This window comes from Coenobita brevimanus, chromosome 14 (genome assembly GCF_032717465.1).
Source record: "Coenobita brevimanus isolate Jiangsu-jjx chromosome 14, ASM3271746v2, whole genome shotgun sequence".
In the NCBI taxonomy this organism is placed as follows: domain Eukaryota; kingdom Metazoa; phylum Arthropoda; class Malacostraca; order Decapoda; family Coenobitidae; genus Coenobita; species Coenobita brevimanus.
This window is the reverse complement of record NC_136967.1, coordinates 31,827,102-31,842,423: the sequence shown is the minus strand read 5'-3', so window position 1 is coordinate 31,842,423 and position 15,322 is coordinate 31,827,102. Positions and strand designations below refer to the sequence as shown.

Genomic DNA, 15,322 nt, shown 5'->3' with positions numbered 1-15,322 from the left:
AGGTACATGCGGTTGAGTGAACATGTATTTTGTGCATTTAGCGAATTTTCTTGTGTCTCTTCTGTTGTCTGAAGTCAGTGACCATTCAGGGTGGATTTCAACTGGGGGGGGGGGGGAGTCTGCAGGGGCCAAATCCAGAGAGTAGGGTGAGTAGGGGACGATAGATGTCCTGTGCTTCACCAAAAGGTCACTGATGAGGAGCATTGCATGAGCAGGTACATTGTCATGATGTTTCTGAGTCTCTCTTTATTCCACCTTTTTAAGAGGAAATAAAAGTTGGGATAGGTATGATTATGAATTACTGGAGGATGGGAGAGTTCTGGGATGGAAGACTTGGTGTATGCTGTTATTCATTAAATTTGGAAAATATTCAGTTACTGACTTTTCTATCTATCTATCTATTGCCAGACCCCTCAATCCCGTTTGGGGTGGCCACAAACAAATCGCCTCCAAGCCGCCCTGTCCCCCGCCATTTCACTGCCCTGCTCCCAACTCACACCCCCCTCTCTCATATACCTCTCCACCCCATCCCTCCATCTCATCCTCGGCCTCCCCCTCCCTCTTCCCCCCTCCACCTCACTCACATACACTCTCTTCGTCAGTCTTTCACCCTCCATCCTCTCCACATGGCTTTTATTTTCTGTATTTACGTATTTATGGCAAAACCAACAACTGGTTTACTCTGTTGACCAAGTATTACTGTATTAATGGTGGTAGCGTGGTATAAATGTACCTTTTATAATCAGTACAGCATACTGTATAAGAGTCAGCAGTTAAATGTATTGTAAAACTCACTGTGGCTTTTGTAGGATTCAGGGGCAGAACAGTGGAATAATCAAGTGTTTTGAAGCCAGAATAAATTGATACATATGTGTATTTTGTTTGACTGCTAAGTTATGGTTTCCCCAGGCATCCTCCTAGGCAAGTTTGGTTCATCCCTGATACATCACGAGTGGCGCGACGGATGCTGATTGAAGGAAAAGCATGTGAAGAGGTTGAAAAAACATCTGTTTATAGTACAATGGAGCGGGTGAGTCTTGTAATTATAGTTACTTCAGCCTCCTTGGCTCTCCCCGGCAGTAGTGACGAAAGTCGTCACTAGTATGTTGTGGCCTGGTACACAAAATATAATGTAATGTGGAAAATCTTTTTCCATTGAATAGTCTAAACATATACCATACAAGATAATATTAATAACTGCTGTACCACAGACTTATAAATTTGTATCCGTTACTCCATTGTAAGTGTATAAGTTGTATTCGTAATGGGGCGTCAGCTGTACAGTTACTATAGTTTGTTAGTTTTCTGTTTCATACATAAAAAAGTTCCTCAAGATTTAAAATAGTATGATGTCTTTTAGTAGCAGGTGGAGGTACCCACCATCCATTCACTTATCGTAGTGTTACCTTCAGTTTCCTTTACAGAGTGAGACAAGGCAAACAGTTTCCTTCACTCTAGAAAATAATTTATTGTCAGGGAAGTAATCATTTAACCAGCAAACAGTTGCCTGGTGATCTAATGGCATATGGCATAGTGGCACTTCAGCCAGATATGGCCCTAAATGTTCAAGATGTAGGGGTTAGTAGGAGGCTGGTTCCTCACCTTAAGTGTCTGAACTGAGTGACCTTGCCCCAGCCCCAACATTCATGATGAGTCATCACAGGTTGGTTGATGAATGAATGCATAAATGCCATTGTGTTTCAGTATTAGTGTGGCATGTATGTTAGGGCATTTTGAGTTGTGTGCAGAAAATTGTGACACATGAAATGCTGTATTCAGAAGGTAGGATCTTCGTGAACTGTCACAGTCAGCATTCTCTAAACATGAACAGGCAGCAAGAATAACTACACACTGCATACCCACAGATTTAGTGAGTTACTTCAGTTTTGTTAGTGGGTCTACCATTCCTGGCTTCCTCTGGGCCTGACATTTGTTTAGTAGCTCATACCAAAACCATTGATTTTGTTCTTTGTAAATTGGCCTTGCCCTGTGTGCTGTATATTTGCTCGTGTACCATGCCATATAGTACTTCGTGTTTTATTTTTGCTATTTTCACATGGTATTATTTAGCATAAGAGATATGCCGTGTTTAGTTGAAACACTGTAACCCAGTAGACCATGAGGCAACCATTTGTTGGGAGTTTGGTTACCTCCTAACACATCATTCCAGGGTTACTGGAGACCATTTTAATTGTCACTCAGTACAGAGTCATCTAAAGGTAGCCCTACATCAAGTGAGAGGAATGTGAGCTGATGTTTCTTCATGCTGATGATATAATGCTGATGGCAATGTGAGAGAGAGATTGAAAGGATATGTGCTTGGTAGAAACAGAAATACTTATTACAGTTGTGTCTGAAAGGAAGGTTGTGAAACACTGGAGGAGAAAGATTCAGTAGCTAAATATATATGGGCTGTGCTGTGTAAATGTGGTATGGAGGGTCACTTCTGGCTTCACCACCCAGATGTCAGCCCCCACCCACCCATTTTCCTCCAATGACCTGTTCCTAAGTTGGCAGATTTTCCCACATGAACCTTTTTTTTTTTTTTTTTTTTCCAGTGAGCCTATTTTTCCCCTTTAGATCAGTTTTCACCATGGACCTATTTTTGCTCATTGCTCAATGACTTTTTCCCATATAGGCCTATTTTTCCCTCTGACCTATTTTTCCTTATGCACCTGTTTTCCCCAGTGTGCCTGTATTTCACCATGGACCTGTTTCCCATCTTGTACCTATTTTCCCTGTGGCTCTATTTTCTGCCATGGACCTATATTCACCCTTGAACCTCTTTCCTCATAGACCTCTTTTCCCCTTAAACTTATTTTCCCATTAGACCTAGTTTCCCATGTGGACCTGTTTTCCCTAATGAACCTGTTATCACCTTATGGGGAAACCTGATTCCCCATATAGATTTTTCCTATGGATCTGTTTTCATTGTGGACCTGTTTTTACCCACTGGACCTATGTTCTTACATGGGCCCATTTCCCCATGGACCTATTTTCCCACTACTCACCCGCCTTCAATACCCACAGCCTCACCCCTTATATTCTGTCTCAAAAGTAGGATGATGACTTCACTAGTTTCCACTCATGGACACACACATAAAGTCAGTTTGGATTTATGGAAGGTCTTCCCAACTTGTTGAGCTTCTACTTAAGGGCGATTGATGTGCTAAAAGAGAGATAGTTGGGTGGATTGTGTGTATTTAGATCTGGAGAAAGCTTTTGATAAGGTTCCCCACAAGCAACTAATGTGGAAAGTGGAGCATATAGGAGGACTGAAGGGGAACCTCTTAGAGTGGATGAGAGACTTCTTGAGAGACAGACAAATGAGGACAGTAGTAAAAGACAGGACGTCTGGATGGAGGGAAGTAACAAGTGGAGTCTCACAGGGCTCCGTGTTAGGACCCATAATGTTCCTGATTTACGTAAATGATATGGTAGATGGAATCAGCAGTTACGCAAGCCTGTTTGCTGACGATGCAAAGATCGTGAGGAGAGTAGAAGTTAAAGAAGACTGCAAAATGCTGCAGGAGGACCTAGGTAGGATTCATGATTGGAGCTGGATGTGGGAAATGAAATTCAACGAAAAAAGAATGTGAAATATTGGAAATGGGTGAAAGTACCAAGAGACCATCACTTAATTATTTGATGGGTATTGAACGACAATAATCACAAAAGTGAGGGAAGAGAAGGACTTGGGAGTGCTGGTCCAGGATGATTTGTCATCTGAAAAGCACATTAACAAGATAGTTATAGAGACATATAATCTCTTGACTAACCTAAGAGTAGCATTTCATTACGTGGAGGAGGAGATGATGAAAAAATGGTAGTGGCCATGATCTGCCCCAGGTTGGAATATGCGGCAGTAGTTTGGTCCCCACACAAAAAGAAAGATATAAACAAGATCGAGAGAATATAAAGAACAGCAACCAAGATGGTCCCTAGCCTGGCAGGTCTGTCATACAGGGAAAGGCTAGATCTGTCCACCTTAGAAGAAAGGAGAGAGAGAGGGACGACATGATTGCGGTGTTCAGGACCATGATGGGAGTGGAAAAAATTGACAGAGAAGATTTGTGTATATGAGATGGGAGAGTAACGGAATGAAACTGAAAAAGCCAAGTTGCTTGAAGGATATCAAGAAATATAGTTTTCCTTATAGATGCATAGACCTGTGGAATAGCCTAGACAAAAAGATCATCCAGTCTAAAAACTTAAACGAGTTCAAAGCCAAATTTGACATCGAGAACAGAGACAGGACTCCACGAGCGTAGCTCATTTCCTGTATATGACAACTAGGTAAATACATACACACAGGCATAGCAGATTTTATAGTACAGAAATCTTTTTCAGGGTAAAAAAAATGATTGGAGAACTTGGTAGTACGGTAAAAGTCTTTTAATCCAGCCACCAATAATCTGGATATCCCAGTACAAATTTTTTGAGGCAGCAGATAATTTTAAGTGCTGTAATAAATTTAAATGTATTGAATGAAAATTAAGTAAGTTACAGTAAGTTACTGTGGAATGAACTGAGTGAAAACTAAGTGAATCAAGTGGATGTTTTCTCTGGGCTTTATCTATGGATTTATCTGGCTTGGACTTGCTCCTGGACTTGGATGTACCTGCCTGCAACTGCTGTAATTTCTGTCCTGGGAGAGTGGCACTGGATGACCAACCATACTGATCTCTTTGATATTGTGCCAGACACCTTCACTAGTATTCATCACCTGAGAACGAGAAAAACATGGGTTAGTGGATTTCGTTAACTCATAAATACAGTAATAAAAACAAGTGACAGTAACCTTGCAACAACAACAAGGAACTATTACAAAAAAGCACTCCAAGCTGCCTTGCTGAGAGGTACTCTGTCTAACTTTTTGAATGATGAGGACATCTGCTTATATAAAAAGTTTACTTTTTTTATTTTTTTTATTTTATTATTATTTTTTTTTAAAGTATTATTTGTAAGTGTAAGCATATTGGTAGGTGGGGGAGCTTACCATCCACTTACTGGATGTAGTGCTGCTGTTGGGTGTCTGTCCATTCCTCCCCTCCATCCTTCATTCCTTCCATCCTCTTCTCTCTTTCCTTCATTCTTTCCTTTTCCTTCTGCCTATGGGTGACTTTACACTCCCTCTTCTGTCTTTCTTTCCTTCATTCTTTCCTCTTCCTTCTGCCTGTGGGTGACTCTACACTGAGTGACAAGCCAAATGGTTTCCTGTACACTAGGAAACCATTTACTACGCTGGGTGATAACCATGCAACCAAATTTTGGCGCCTGGTGGTTTAGTGGGTAATTATTGCGCTCCAGTCGGATTGAGCTGGTGAAGGTTTACATCCAGGGGATGGTTGGGGTTGATTGCTTATGTAATGCCACTCAGGGATGAGTGAGGCTGGTCACTCTCATCTTAAATGTCAGGACCAACTGCCTAGCCCCGGGCTCCTTCGCTCCTCATGGGGCAAAGTAGGATTGGATGATGGATGGATTGATGGTAAGCATATTGTATAATCATAAGATTGTAATTCAAGTAGACTACACTCACTGCTCCTATGTATGAAGCTGATTTGAGCCAAAATGGAAAACTTTGCGGTTTTTGTGCAACCTCTAAGTGTTTGGCGATTTGAAAAAAAAGTCCTTGCGATTTATTTTCCCCAGGAACCTCATCATATGCTGGGTTCTGACGCCTATATTTTTCATATTCAATTTTTACGAGCACCCTAGTGAAACAACTAACTAAAAGACAAACAATAAGCCTCGGACAAGGACTGACCAAAAGGTGACGACCAAGGACCGGACAAAGGACATGGTTATCGGAACTTGGAATGTAAGGGGAGCGAATGATGAGGTGAAAGAGAGAGAGATTGTCCAGGTGCTTGAGGGTGCAAAAGTTGATGTATGCGGAATAACTGAAACGAAATGGAGAGGTGAGAATGTGAGAGAATGGGAGTATGGATGGGGTATATGTGCAGGAGTAGGTGAGAATGAGAGGGCAAAAGAAGGAGTATGTATAGTTGTGAGTAAAGATCGAAGAAGAGCATAAGAGAGTATGGATCAGTTGGGTCAAGGATTGTGTGGATAAGATTGAAAGTTGGAATACAAATGTGGGCGATTGTGTGTGTGTGTGCGCCAACGCAAGATCGTGCAAGCAGAGTGAGAGAAGAGTTCTGGACAAATGTGGAAGTGTGCATGGAAAAGTTTGGAAGGAATGAGAGAGTGTTTTTGATCGGTGATATAAATGGTAAAGTAGGGAATGTGAAGATGGATGGAATAGTTGGTGAGTGAGGTGTGCCTGATGAGATAGATGAGAATGGCAGTGTGTTAGTGGACATTTGTGCTGGGAGGGGGTTGGTGATAGCCAATACCCTCTTCAGGCACAAGATGATCCACAAGTATACATGGTGAGAGATGAGAAGGGTGGGTGATGAACTGAATGAAAGGAAGGCAATGATTGATTATGTGTGTGTGGATGAAAGGATGCAAAAATGTGTAATGGATGCAAGAGCTTATAGAGGTTGGGGGAGTGGACTTTCTGACCACTGCTTGGTGGTGGCCAAAATCAAGGTCCAATTAAGATGGAAAAATAGAAGTAGGGAGGGACGGGAAAAAGGAGTATTTGTAAGTGAGTGGAAAGGTTCCAAGAGGATGAGAAAAATGCAGAGTATAAGAGAGAAGTGGAGGAACGATTGGGCAAATACGAATTGGAGCAGATGGGGGACATGGAAGGTGTGTGCAGGATATTTACAGAAGAAATATGTGCACCATGTGATGTGGTGTGTGGGATGAAGAGAAAATGGAGGGGTGTGCAAGGAACAGCGTGGTGGAATGAAGAGGTAAGACAGGCTGTGGCACAAAAGAAGAAAGCATACAATGAATGGATGAGAAATAGGGGCGTGGAAGAAGTTGAGAGGCGGAAGAGAGAGTTACATGTAGAAAGAAAGAGAGAGGTGAAAAGATTAGTAAGAGAGAGTAAGAAGAGAGCAGATGAGGAATTTGGAAGGAACTTGAGTGTAAAGTGGAGGGACTGTGAGAAAATGTTCTGGAAAGAGGTGAAAAGAGTAGGACAGAGTGGAAGTGAAGTTAGCAGGGGAGTGAAAGATAAAAATGGTAGATTACTAGTGGAGAAGGGAGAAAAAGTGAGCAGATGGAGAGAACACTTTAAGGAATTGTTGAACATAGAGGATGGAAGTAATGCGAGTATAAGTGGTTGGGAGGAGGAGGGAGGTGAGAAGACAGGAAGAAATCAGTAGGATAGAAGTTGTGGAAGCAGTGAAGAAAGTTAAATTGGGGAAAGCCCCCAAAATTGATGGATTGTGTGGTGAAATGCTGAAGTATGGGGGAGAGATAGTAGTAGAATGGATGTAGAAAATGTGCAGATTGGCCTGGGAGAAAGGTAGAGTGCTAGAGGACTGGAAGTCAGGTATAATTATTCCCTTGTACAAAGGAAAAGGGGAAAAAGAAGTATGTGGTAATCATATGGGCATCTGTCTTCTTAGTATAATAGGAAAAGTGTATGGTAGGATACTTATTGACAGAGTTAGAGAAAGAACAGAGGAATTTGTCGGAGAAGAACAGGGAGGCTTTAGGAAGGGAAGAGGTTGTGTAGATCAGATATTCATTCTTAGATCTTTAGTGAAAAAGTTTCTAGAGAAGGGAAAGAAGTTGTATGCGGCTTTCATGGATTTGGAGAAAGCATATGACAGAGTGGATAGACAAGGATTGTGGAAAGTATTAAGAATATATGGAGTAGATGGGAAGTTGTTGAATGCTGTGAAGAGTATGTATGATGGTGCTAAGGCTGCAGTGCATGTGGATGGTGAACTGTGTGAATTTTTCTCTTTGAAGGTTGGGTTGAAACAGGGATGTGTCATGTCTCCACGGTTCTTCAATCTGTACGTGGATGGGGTAATGCAAGAGGTACAGTAAACCCTCAAAGATCCGGATTTTGCGAATATCCAGACCATTTCTTGGCAAATTTTCATTTTAAAACATAGGCTACAAGATACACAATTTATTAATTAAAATTTACAAAAAAAATATTTGCACACATTATTATTCTATCCTATTAATTTTATACTTTATTAAATTTAATTTAAGTTTTATCGGTTCTCCGGTATCCCTGTGTGAGGCGCACACATGTGAATGGGGGGGGGGAACGCGGCCTTGAGGGGACAATGAGCTGAGGCAGTTGACCTAGTGTGAGTCGCGGGAACACATTAATCGAGTGAAAGCACAGTTTTCTTTCTTTACTCTTCCACCATGGCTTCAAAGCGCAAACATACGGTGCTGTTTGTTTTTATTTTGCATTAAGTTATACCTAAACCACCATAAGTTTTCTTTCATATGAGCAAATTTATGTAATTTCTGGAAGATCCGGATTTTTCGAGATCCGGACAGGGTTATAGCCCCAATTAGTCTGGATCTTTGAGGGTTTACTGTACAAGGTAGGGTAGTGGATGTTGGAATAGCCCTGGTGAGAGAGGATAGTGTTTGGAAACTCCCTGTACTGTTGTTTGCAGATGATACTGTGTTGTTGAGTGAAGACAAAGGAGAGCTGCGAGGCTTGGTGGATAAGTTTAGGAGAGTGTGTAAGAAACGAAATCTAAAGGTGAATGTAGGGAAGAGTAAAGTGATGGTCTTTGAGAGAGGTGAAGTCAGTGAATGTACAGCGAAAATGGATGGTGAGGAATTGGAAAATGTGAGTACATTTAAGTACTTGGGTAGTGTGATGAGTAAAGATGGAGGTTTGGAGGATGAAGTGCTTGAAAGGGTACAGCAGGGAAGAAAGGTTGCTGGTTCCTTGAAAGCAGTGATAAGTAGCAGGGAAGTGAGCATGGAAGTGAAAAAGTTCCTACATGACAGTATTGTGATACCAACTCTAACGTATGGAAATGAAGCTTGAACGTTGCTGGAAGGACACAAGTCAAGAGTGAGAGCAGTGGAAATGAGTTATTTGAGAGGAGCCTGTGGAGTAACATGGAGAGACAGGCTGACAAATGAGAATATAAAGGAGCGTTGTGGTGTGCACGTGGATGTGATAGGAAGCGTTAGGAGGAATACACTGAGGTGGATTGGCCATGTGGAGAGGATGGAGAGCGAAAGACAGACGAAGAGAGTGTATGTGAGTGAGGTGGAGGGGGGAAGAGGGAGGGGGAGGCCGAGGATGAGATGGAGGGATGGGGTGGAGAGGTGTATGAGAGAGGGGGGTGTGAGTTGGGAGCGGGGCAGTGAAATGGCAGGGGACAGGGCAACGTTGAGGCCATTTGTTTGTGGCCACCCCGAATGGGATTGAGGCATCTGGCAATAGATAGATAGATAGATAGACCCTAGTGAAGTGGACACTGTACAAAAGTGCTCCATTTTTTATTTTCATACAGGAGTGAAATGAGCAATGAATGACGAAGTAAATTAACCGCTTTTATAACACCCATGTAAAGGCTATCCAATCTTGATATATCTGTAAGCCATGCCCCCTTCCCCCAGTGCCTAACAGTTATTGTACAGCTGGCTTGGCTGTCACTTACCATTTTACCAAGGAGCTGATAAGATCTCATAATAACATTCATTGCGCAATATAAGAATGTTTTATTGCGTTCCAATCGGATTGAGCCGGTGAAGGTTTACATCCAAGGGATGGTTGGGGTTGATTGCTTAAGTAATGCCACTCAGGGATGTGTGAGGCTGGTCACTCTCATCTTAAATGTCGGGACCAACTGCCTAGCCCCGGGCTTCCTACGCTCCTCATGGGGCAATGTAGGATTTGATGATGGATGGATGGATGGATTTAATACCTGCTGATCTGCAGTAATTTGTACTACATACTGGTAATTTTTCCTTACACCACTATACTCGTGAATGTTTTATCTATGGAAATTAATTTCCAAATGGCAAAGAGAGCCTATAATAACTAATATTAGAGTGAGAATAAGTAGAAGAATGGTTGAAAATTTTTTTTGCCACTTTTTACTTATCATTGATTTTTACAGCAAGTATCGAATCAGTTCAAGAAAGAATTAAGGATTCTCAGACAGAAAATTATCTTGATTACCATATTCACTTCAAATTTTATGAAAAGTATGGCAGAGCTGAAGTAGGGAATTTTCCATGTAAAGATTTGCAAGCGCACGGACTTGTGGTAAAATGGTAAGTGATACAGCCGGGCTAGCTGTACGATAACTGTTAGGCTCTGGGGGAAGGGGGCACGACTTGCAAATACTGTAGAGATTGGATAGCCTTTAGTATGTAAGTAATATATCTGTTAGGGTTCTAAGTTTTGATAATCGTGACTAGAAACTAATTTTTTAAGTTTTTAGTCCTGGATGCCTAATGGTCCAGTGGGTATGGATGTTGTAACTGCCCACAAAGGTTCTTAGTCCATGGAATGGTCAGTGGATATCACTAGCATATTGCTGCTCAGGGATGTGACTGGTCACCTTTGCCTTGAATACCTAGACAGATAGGCTAGCCCTGGGCCTTACACATCTGATAGGGCAGGACAGGATTGGACAGTGGTAGCTATTGACCATATATAAGACAATTTCAGATATGAAAACCGTGGGTCATGGTCACTGAATGGAAAGAAATTTACATCTTCTTCTCTAGTTTAGTGTTAATATCACTAGATGATCTGGTTCAGATTAGGAGAGCCCATCCTTGTGAATGTGTTGTGAAAATTATTTATTTTTACTTATTTTTTATTTTTATTTTTTTTAAGTTCTGGTACCAAAACCACATCTAAACTTTAGTATGGATCTTTAACAGTGAGTTCTTGTGGAATAGGTAAATAGAAATACCCAAGGAGATTGTCTGAACATTCAGATACTGTGATGCACAGATAAGCAGTGGTGGGCAGCGCAAATGAAGAAGTACCTTGCGCAAGCGCAAAGCGCAATCCACGGTTGACTACCTTGCGCAAGCGCAAGTGTGCAGTCTGACAAATATTTAGTTTACGCAATGTCGCAAAGCGCAATTGCAAACCATTTGGATAGATTTGTGGGAAATACTGTAAATATTGAGATATTTACATAAAATAGCTTACTTACATTTATTTATTATTTTATATTATTTGTAATTTGCACAAGTGCTCAATCTAATATTTAGCTTACGCGATGTCGCTAAGCGCTAGGGCAAACCGTTTGCATTTATTTGTGGGAATTACTGTAAAATATTGAGTTATCTAAACAAATTAGCATACTTACTTTTATTTATTATTATTCTATCTATCTATCAGTTGTTAGACGCCTAAATCACGTAAGGGGTGGCCACTGGCCACAAACAAGCAACAAATCGCCTCCACGTTGCCCTGTCCCCCGCCATTTCAATGCCCTGCTCCCAGCTCACACCCCCCTCTCTCATATACTTCTCCACCCCATCCCTCCATCTCATCCTTGGCCTCTCCCTCCCTCTCCCCCGCTTCACCTCACTCACATACTCTCCTCGTTAGCCTCTCACTCTCCATCCTCTCCATATGACCAAACCACCTCAAAGTGTTTCTCCTAACGCTTCCTATCACATCCACATCCATGCCACAACGCTCCTTCACTTCCTCATTTGTCAATCTGTCTCTCCATGTAACTGCACATGCTGCTCTCAAGTAACTCATTTCCACTGCTCTCACTCTTATGTCCCTCCAACAAGGTCAGAGCTTCACTTCCATACATTGGAGCTGGTATCACAATACTGTCATGTAGTAACTTTTTTCACTCGTGGAAGTTCAAACAGAGGAGTGAGGGGGCTGTGAAGCACGGGGGCAGGGAAACGAAGGCTGTAATGTTGACTTTTTTACTTTTATCTGCATTTTCGCAAGATGTTTTATTTAATAATTTAATATAGATATACAATAGCATGTGTAATTCCTTACAAAAATCATTTTTATCTATCTATCTATCTATTGCCAGATGCCTCAATCCTGTTTGGAGTGGCCACAAACAAATCGCCTCCACGTCGCCCTGTCCCCTGCCATTTCACTGCCCAGCTTCCAACCCACACCCCCCTCTCTTATATATCTCTCCACCCCATCCCTCCATCTCATCCTCGGCCTCCCCCTCCCTCTTCCCCCCTCCACCTCACTCACATACACTCTCTTCGTCAGTCTTTCACCCTCCATCCTCTCCACATGGCCAAACCACCTCAGTGTGTTCCTCATAACGCTTCCTATCACATCCACATCCACACCACAACGCTCCTTTATATCCTCATTCGTCATCCTGTCTCTCCATGTGACTCCACAGGCTCCTCTTAAATAACTCATTTCCACTGCTCTCACTCTTGACTTGTGTCCTTCCAACAACGTCCATGCTTCACTTCCATACGTTAGAGTTGGTATCACAATACTGTCATTAAAATCATTAAAACAAATTATTTAAATCAAATATCCACAGCCTAATAAATTATTAGGCTGTGGATATTTGATTTAAATAATGTTTTAATTATTTTTGTAAGGAATTGCATATGCTACTCGTAATAAATAATGTATTTTTAATTTATTATTATTTACTAATAATAATAATTTTAAAAATATTAAAATACAATATCTCTGTTGAAACATTTTAAGAAATGCTACTACCCTCCATCCCTCCTGCCTCCCCCCAGCAGAAACTTCGCGACCCACCCGAGCCTCCCCCACCTCTTGTCCAGACATACGGGAAGCTCCCAAGACCATGTGTCCCTTACCACAAGACAGGTGCGCAAGGCAAGCGTGCAAGCGCAACTAAATTTGCGCATGCGCACCTGCCTTTTCATGTGCACAAGTGCAATATTGCACATGGTCTCATGCGGTGCGCAATGCGCAAACGATATTCACCAAAGCGCAACAGTGCGCAGTTGCGCTTTGCGCAAGTGTTTGCGCACCTGCCCAGCACTGCAGATTAGACACCAAAGATAGTTGCTGGTGTTGATATTAACCCCTACTGGGCTGAGTTTTTGGAAGGTAGTTTATCTTCCTTGAGTCATTGTTTTATAACCAGTGTAACCTGTACCTCAAATGAGGCTTGCAGCATGGCCCATGCAGTCCTTCATTGTGCCTCATTTGTGGTCAGCAGCTTGACAAGAGTAAAAGATATATAGGAAAAATGTATTTAGTGTAAAGGAAGAGAGTGGTGCAGTATGTGATAAAGGAATGAACAAGGAGGTAGAGGAATGACAGAGAGAAGTATGTGAGGGTTTTAATATTTGTTGGTAATGTGGAAAAGCCTGTCCTGTCACTGAATGGTCTTGACTTCAGTTTCTGGATGGCATAACTGGGACAGAAATAAGGATGTTATAATTAAAATTCCTTCTTTATCATCCAATGTGCTTTAAAAGTTGGCTACCCATGCGTTTTCTTCTGCAGGGCTGGCACAACTATGCCTTGAGGGAGTCAGGAGTCCGCCCTGCACAAGTTCTCAACCTGCAAATGCTCTTTAATGAGCCTCCATTGCTGGTTGGTCAACTGGAAGAGGAATTAGATGGTGACTTCTTTGTTCCTGAAGTCATTCAGATTGACTGAAGATTTCAAAAGGGAGGAAGTTGAAGTAAAGCAATAAGTTGATGAGGGAGTGGGGGGGAACTTTAGAGTTTTTTTTTTTTCTCCAGGGTCTTGGTATTCACCAGACAGTGCATTCTCTTAGGTTTAACAATGCTTCTGTGTGCAGTAGATGGTACCACAAACCTTTGCATATCATCGCTTGCGTGCTAGAATTTGCTGTTATTGCAGTCCCTGACTCATCTCATTGTGAACCCAGTGGACTGCAGGAAATCAGTGACTTCTAGGTATATGTCTGGTGGTGGTTCTTACAGGATGCTTGGAAGTTGTTAGGAGTACAGTTTATACAGAAACATACTGGGGTTCACTCATTGAGGACTGGTATGGTGGTACTGTCTTACCAGGGGAATTGTTTTAAGATGCCACTGGATCTTTTGTAAGATCATTTAAGACTGGTTTTATATAATTCAAATCATCAAAAGTCTTTTTTCCCCAGTAGGTATATGAAGGCTGATCATCTCAGCAGCAGTCTTTTTATCTTCTAGTTGCTGTTTTTTTTTTTTTTTTTTTTTTTTTTTTTTTTTAAGGAACATTAGTCATCGTGTGTGTGTGTGTGTGTGTTTACATAATTGTATTTACCTAATTTGTGATATACAAGAAATGAGCTATGCTGATGGGGTCCTGTCTCTGTTTCTCAGTAAGTCAAATTTAGCTTTAAACTCGTTAAAGTTTTTAGACTGGACGATCTCTTTGTCCAGGCTATTCCACAGGTCTGCACATCTATAAGGAAAACTATATTACTTGATATCCTTCAAGCAGCTTGGCTTCTTCAGTTTCATTCCATGTCCTCTTGTTGCTCTCATATCCCATGCAATCAGATCTTCTTTGTCAATTTTATCTACTCCCATCATGGTCCTGAACACTGCAATCATGTCGCCTCTCTTTCTCCTTTCCTCTAAGGAAGGCAAATCCAGCCTTTCCAGCCTCTCTCTGTATGACAGATCTGCCAGAATGGGGACCATTTTGGTTGCTGTTCTTTGTATTCTCTCAATCTTGTTTATATCTTTCTTTTTGTGTGGGGACCACACTACTGCTGCATATTCTAACCTGGGGCAGATTATGGCTACTATCAATTTTTTCATCATCTTCTCATCCATGCAATGAAAAGCTACTCTTATACAGTATTAGTCAAGAGTTTATACGTCTCTCTAACTGTCTTGTTAATATGTTTTTCAGGTGACAAACTATCCTGGACCAGCACTCCCAACTCTTTCTCTTTTCTTGCTTTTGTGATTGGTTCATTACCCATCAAGTAATTCAGTGATGGTCTCTTGGTACTTTTACCCATTTCCAATATTTTACATCTCTTTGCATTGAATTTCATTTCCCACATCTGGCTGCAATCGTGTATCCTATCCAAATCCTCCTGCAGCATTTTACAATCCTCCTCAACCTCTACCTTCCTCAAGATCTTTGCATCATCAGCAAACAGTCTTGCATAACTGTTCACTCCATCTACCATATCATTTACATAAATCAGGAACATTACTGGCGCCAACAACCGAGCCCTTTGGGATTCCACTTGTTACTTCCCTCCATCCAGACATCCTGTCCTTTATTACTGTCCTCATTTGTCTGTCTCTTAAAAAGTCTCTCATCCATTCCAGGAGGTTCCCCTTCAGTCCTCCTATATGCTTTAGTTTCCACATTAGTCTCTTATGGGGTACCTTGTCGAAGGCCTTCTCCAAATCTAAATACACACAATCCACCCAACCATCTCTCTCCTGTAGCACGTCAGTTGCTCTTGAGTAAAAGCTCAACAAGCTGGAAACACATGACCTTCCACTTCTGAAACCAAACTGA

At 41.6% G+C, this 15,322-nt stretch overlaps 1 protein-coding gene across 1 annotated transcript in view; it reads left to right on the top strand.

Annotated features, from left to right (window-relative positions):
- Nucleotides 1-13,483, top strand: part of LOC145390339 (F-box DNA helicase 1-like) — a 187,566-nt gene extending 174,083 nt beyond the window's left edge. The window contains exon 17 of the mRNA XM_080265297.1: nucleotides 13,328-13,483. Within this exon, the coding sequence (XP_080121423.1) occupies nucleotides 13,328-13,483 (156 nt within the window). The remainder of the gene's footprint in view (nucleotides 1-13,327) is intronic.
- Nucleotides 13,484-15,322: the final 1,839 nt, after the last annotated feature.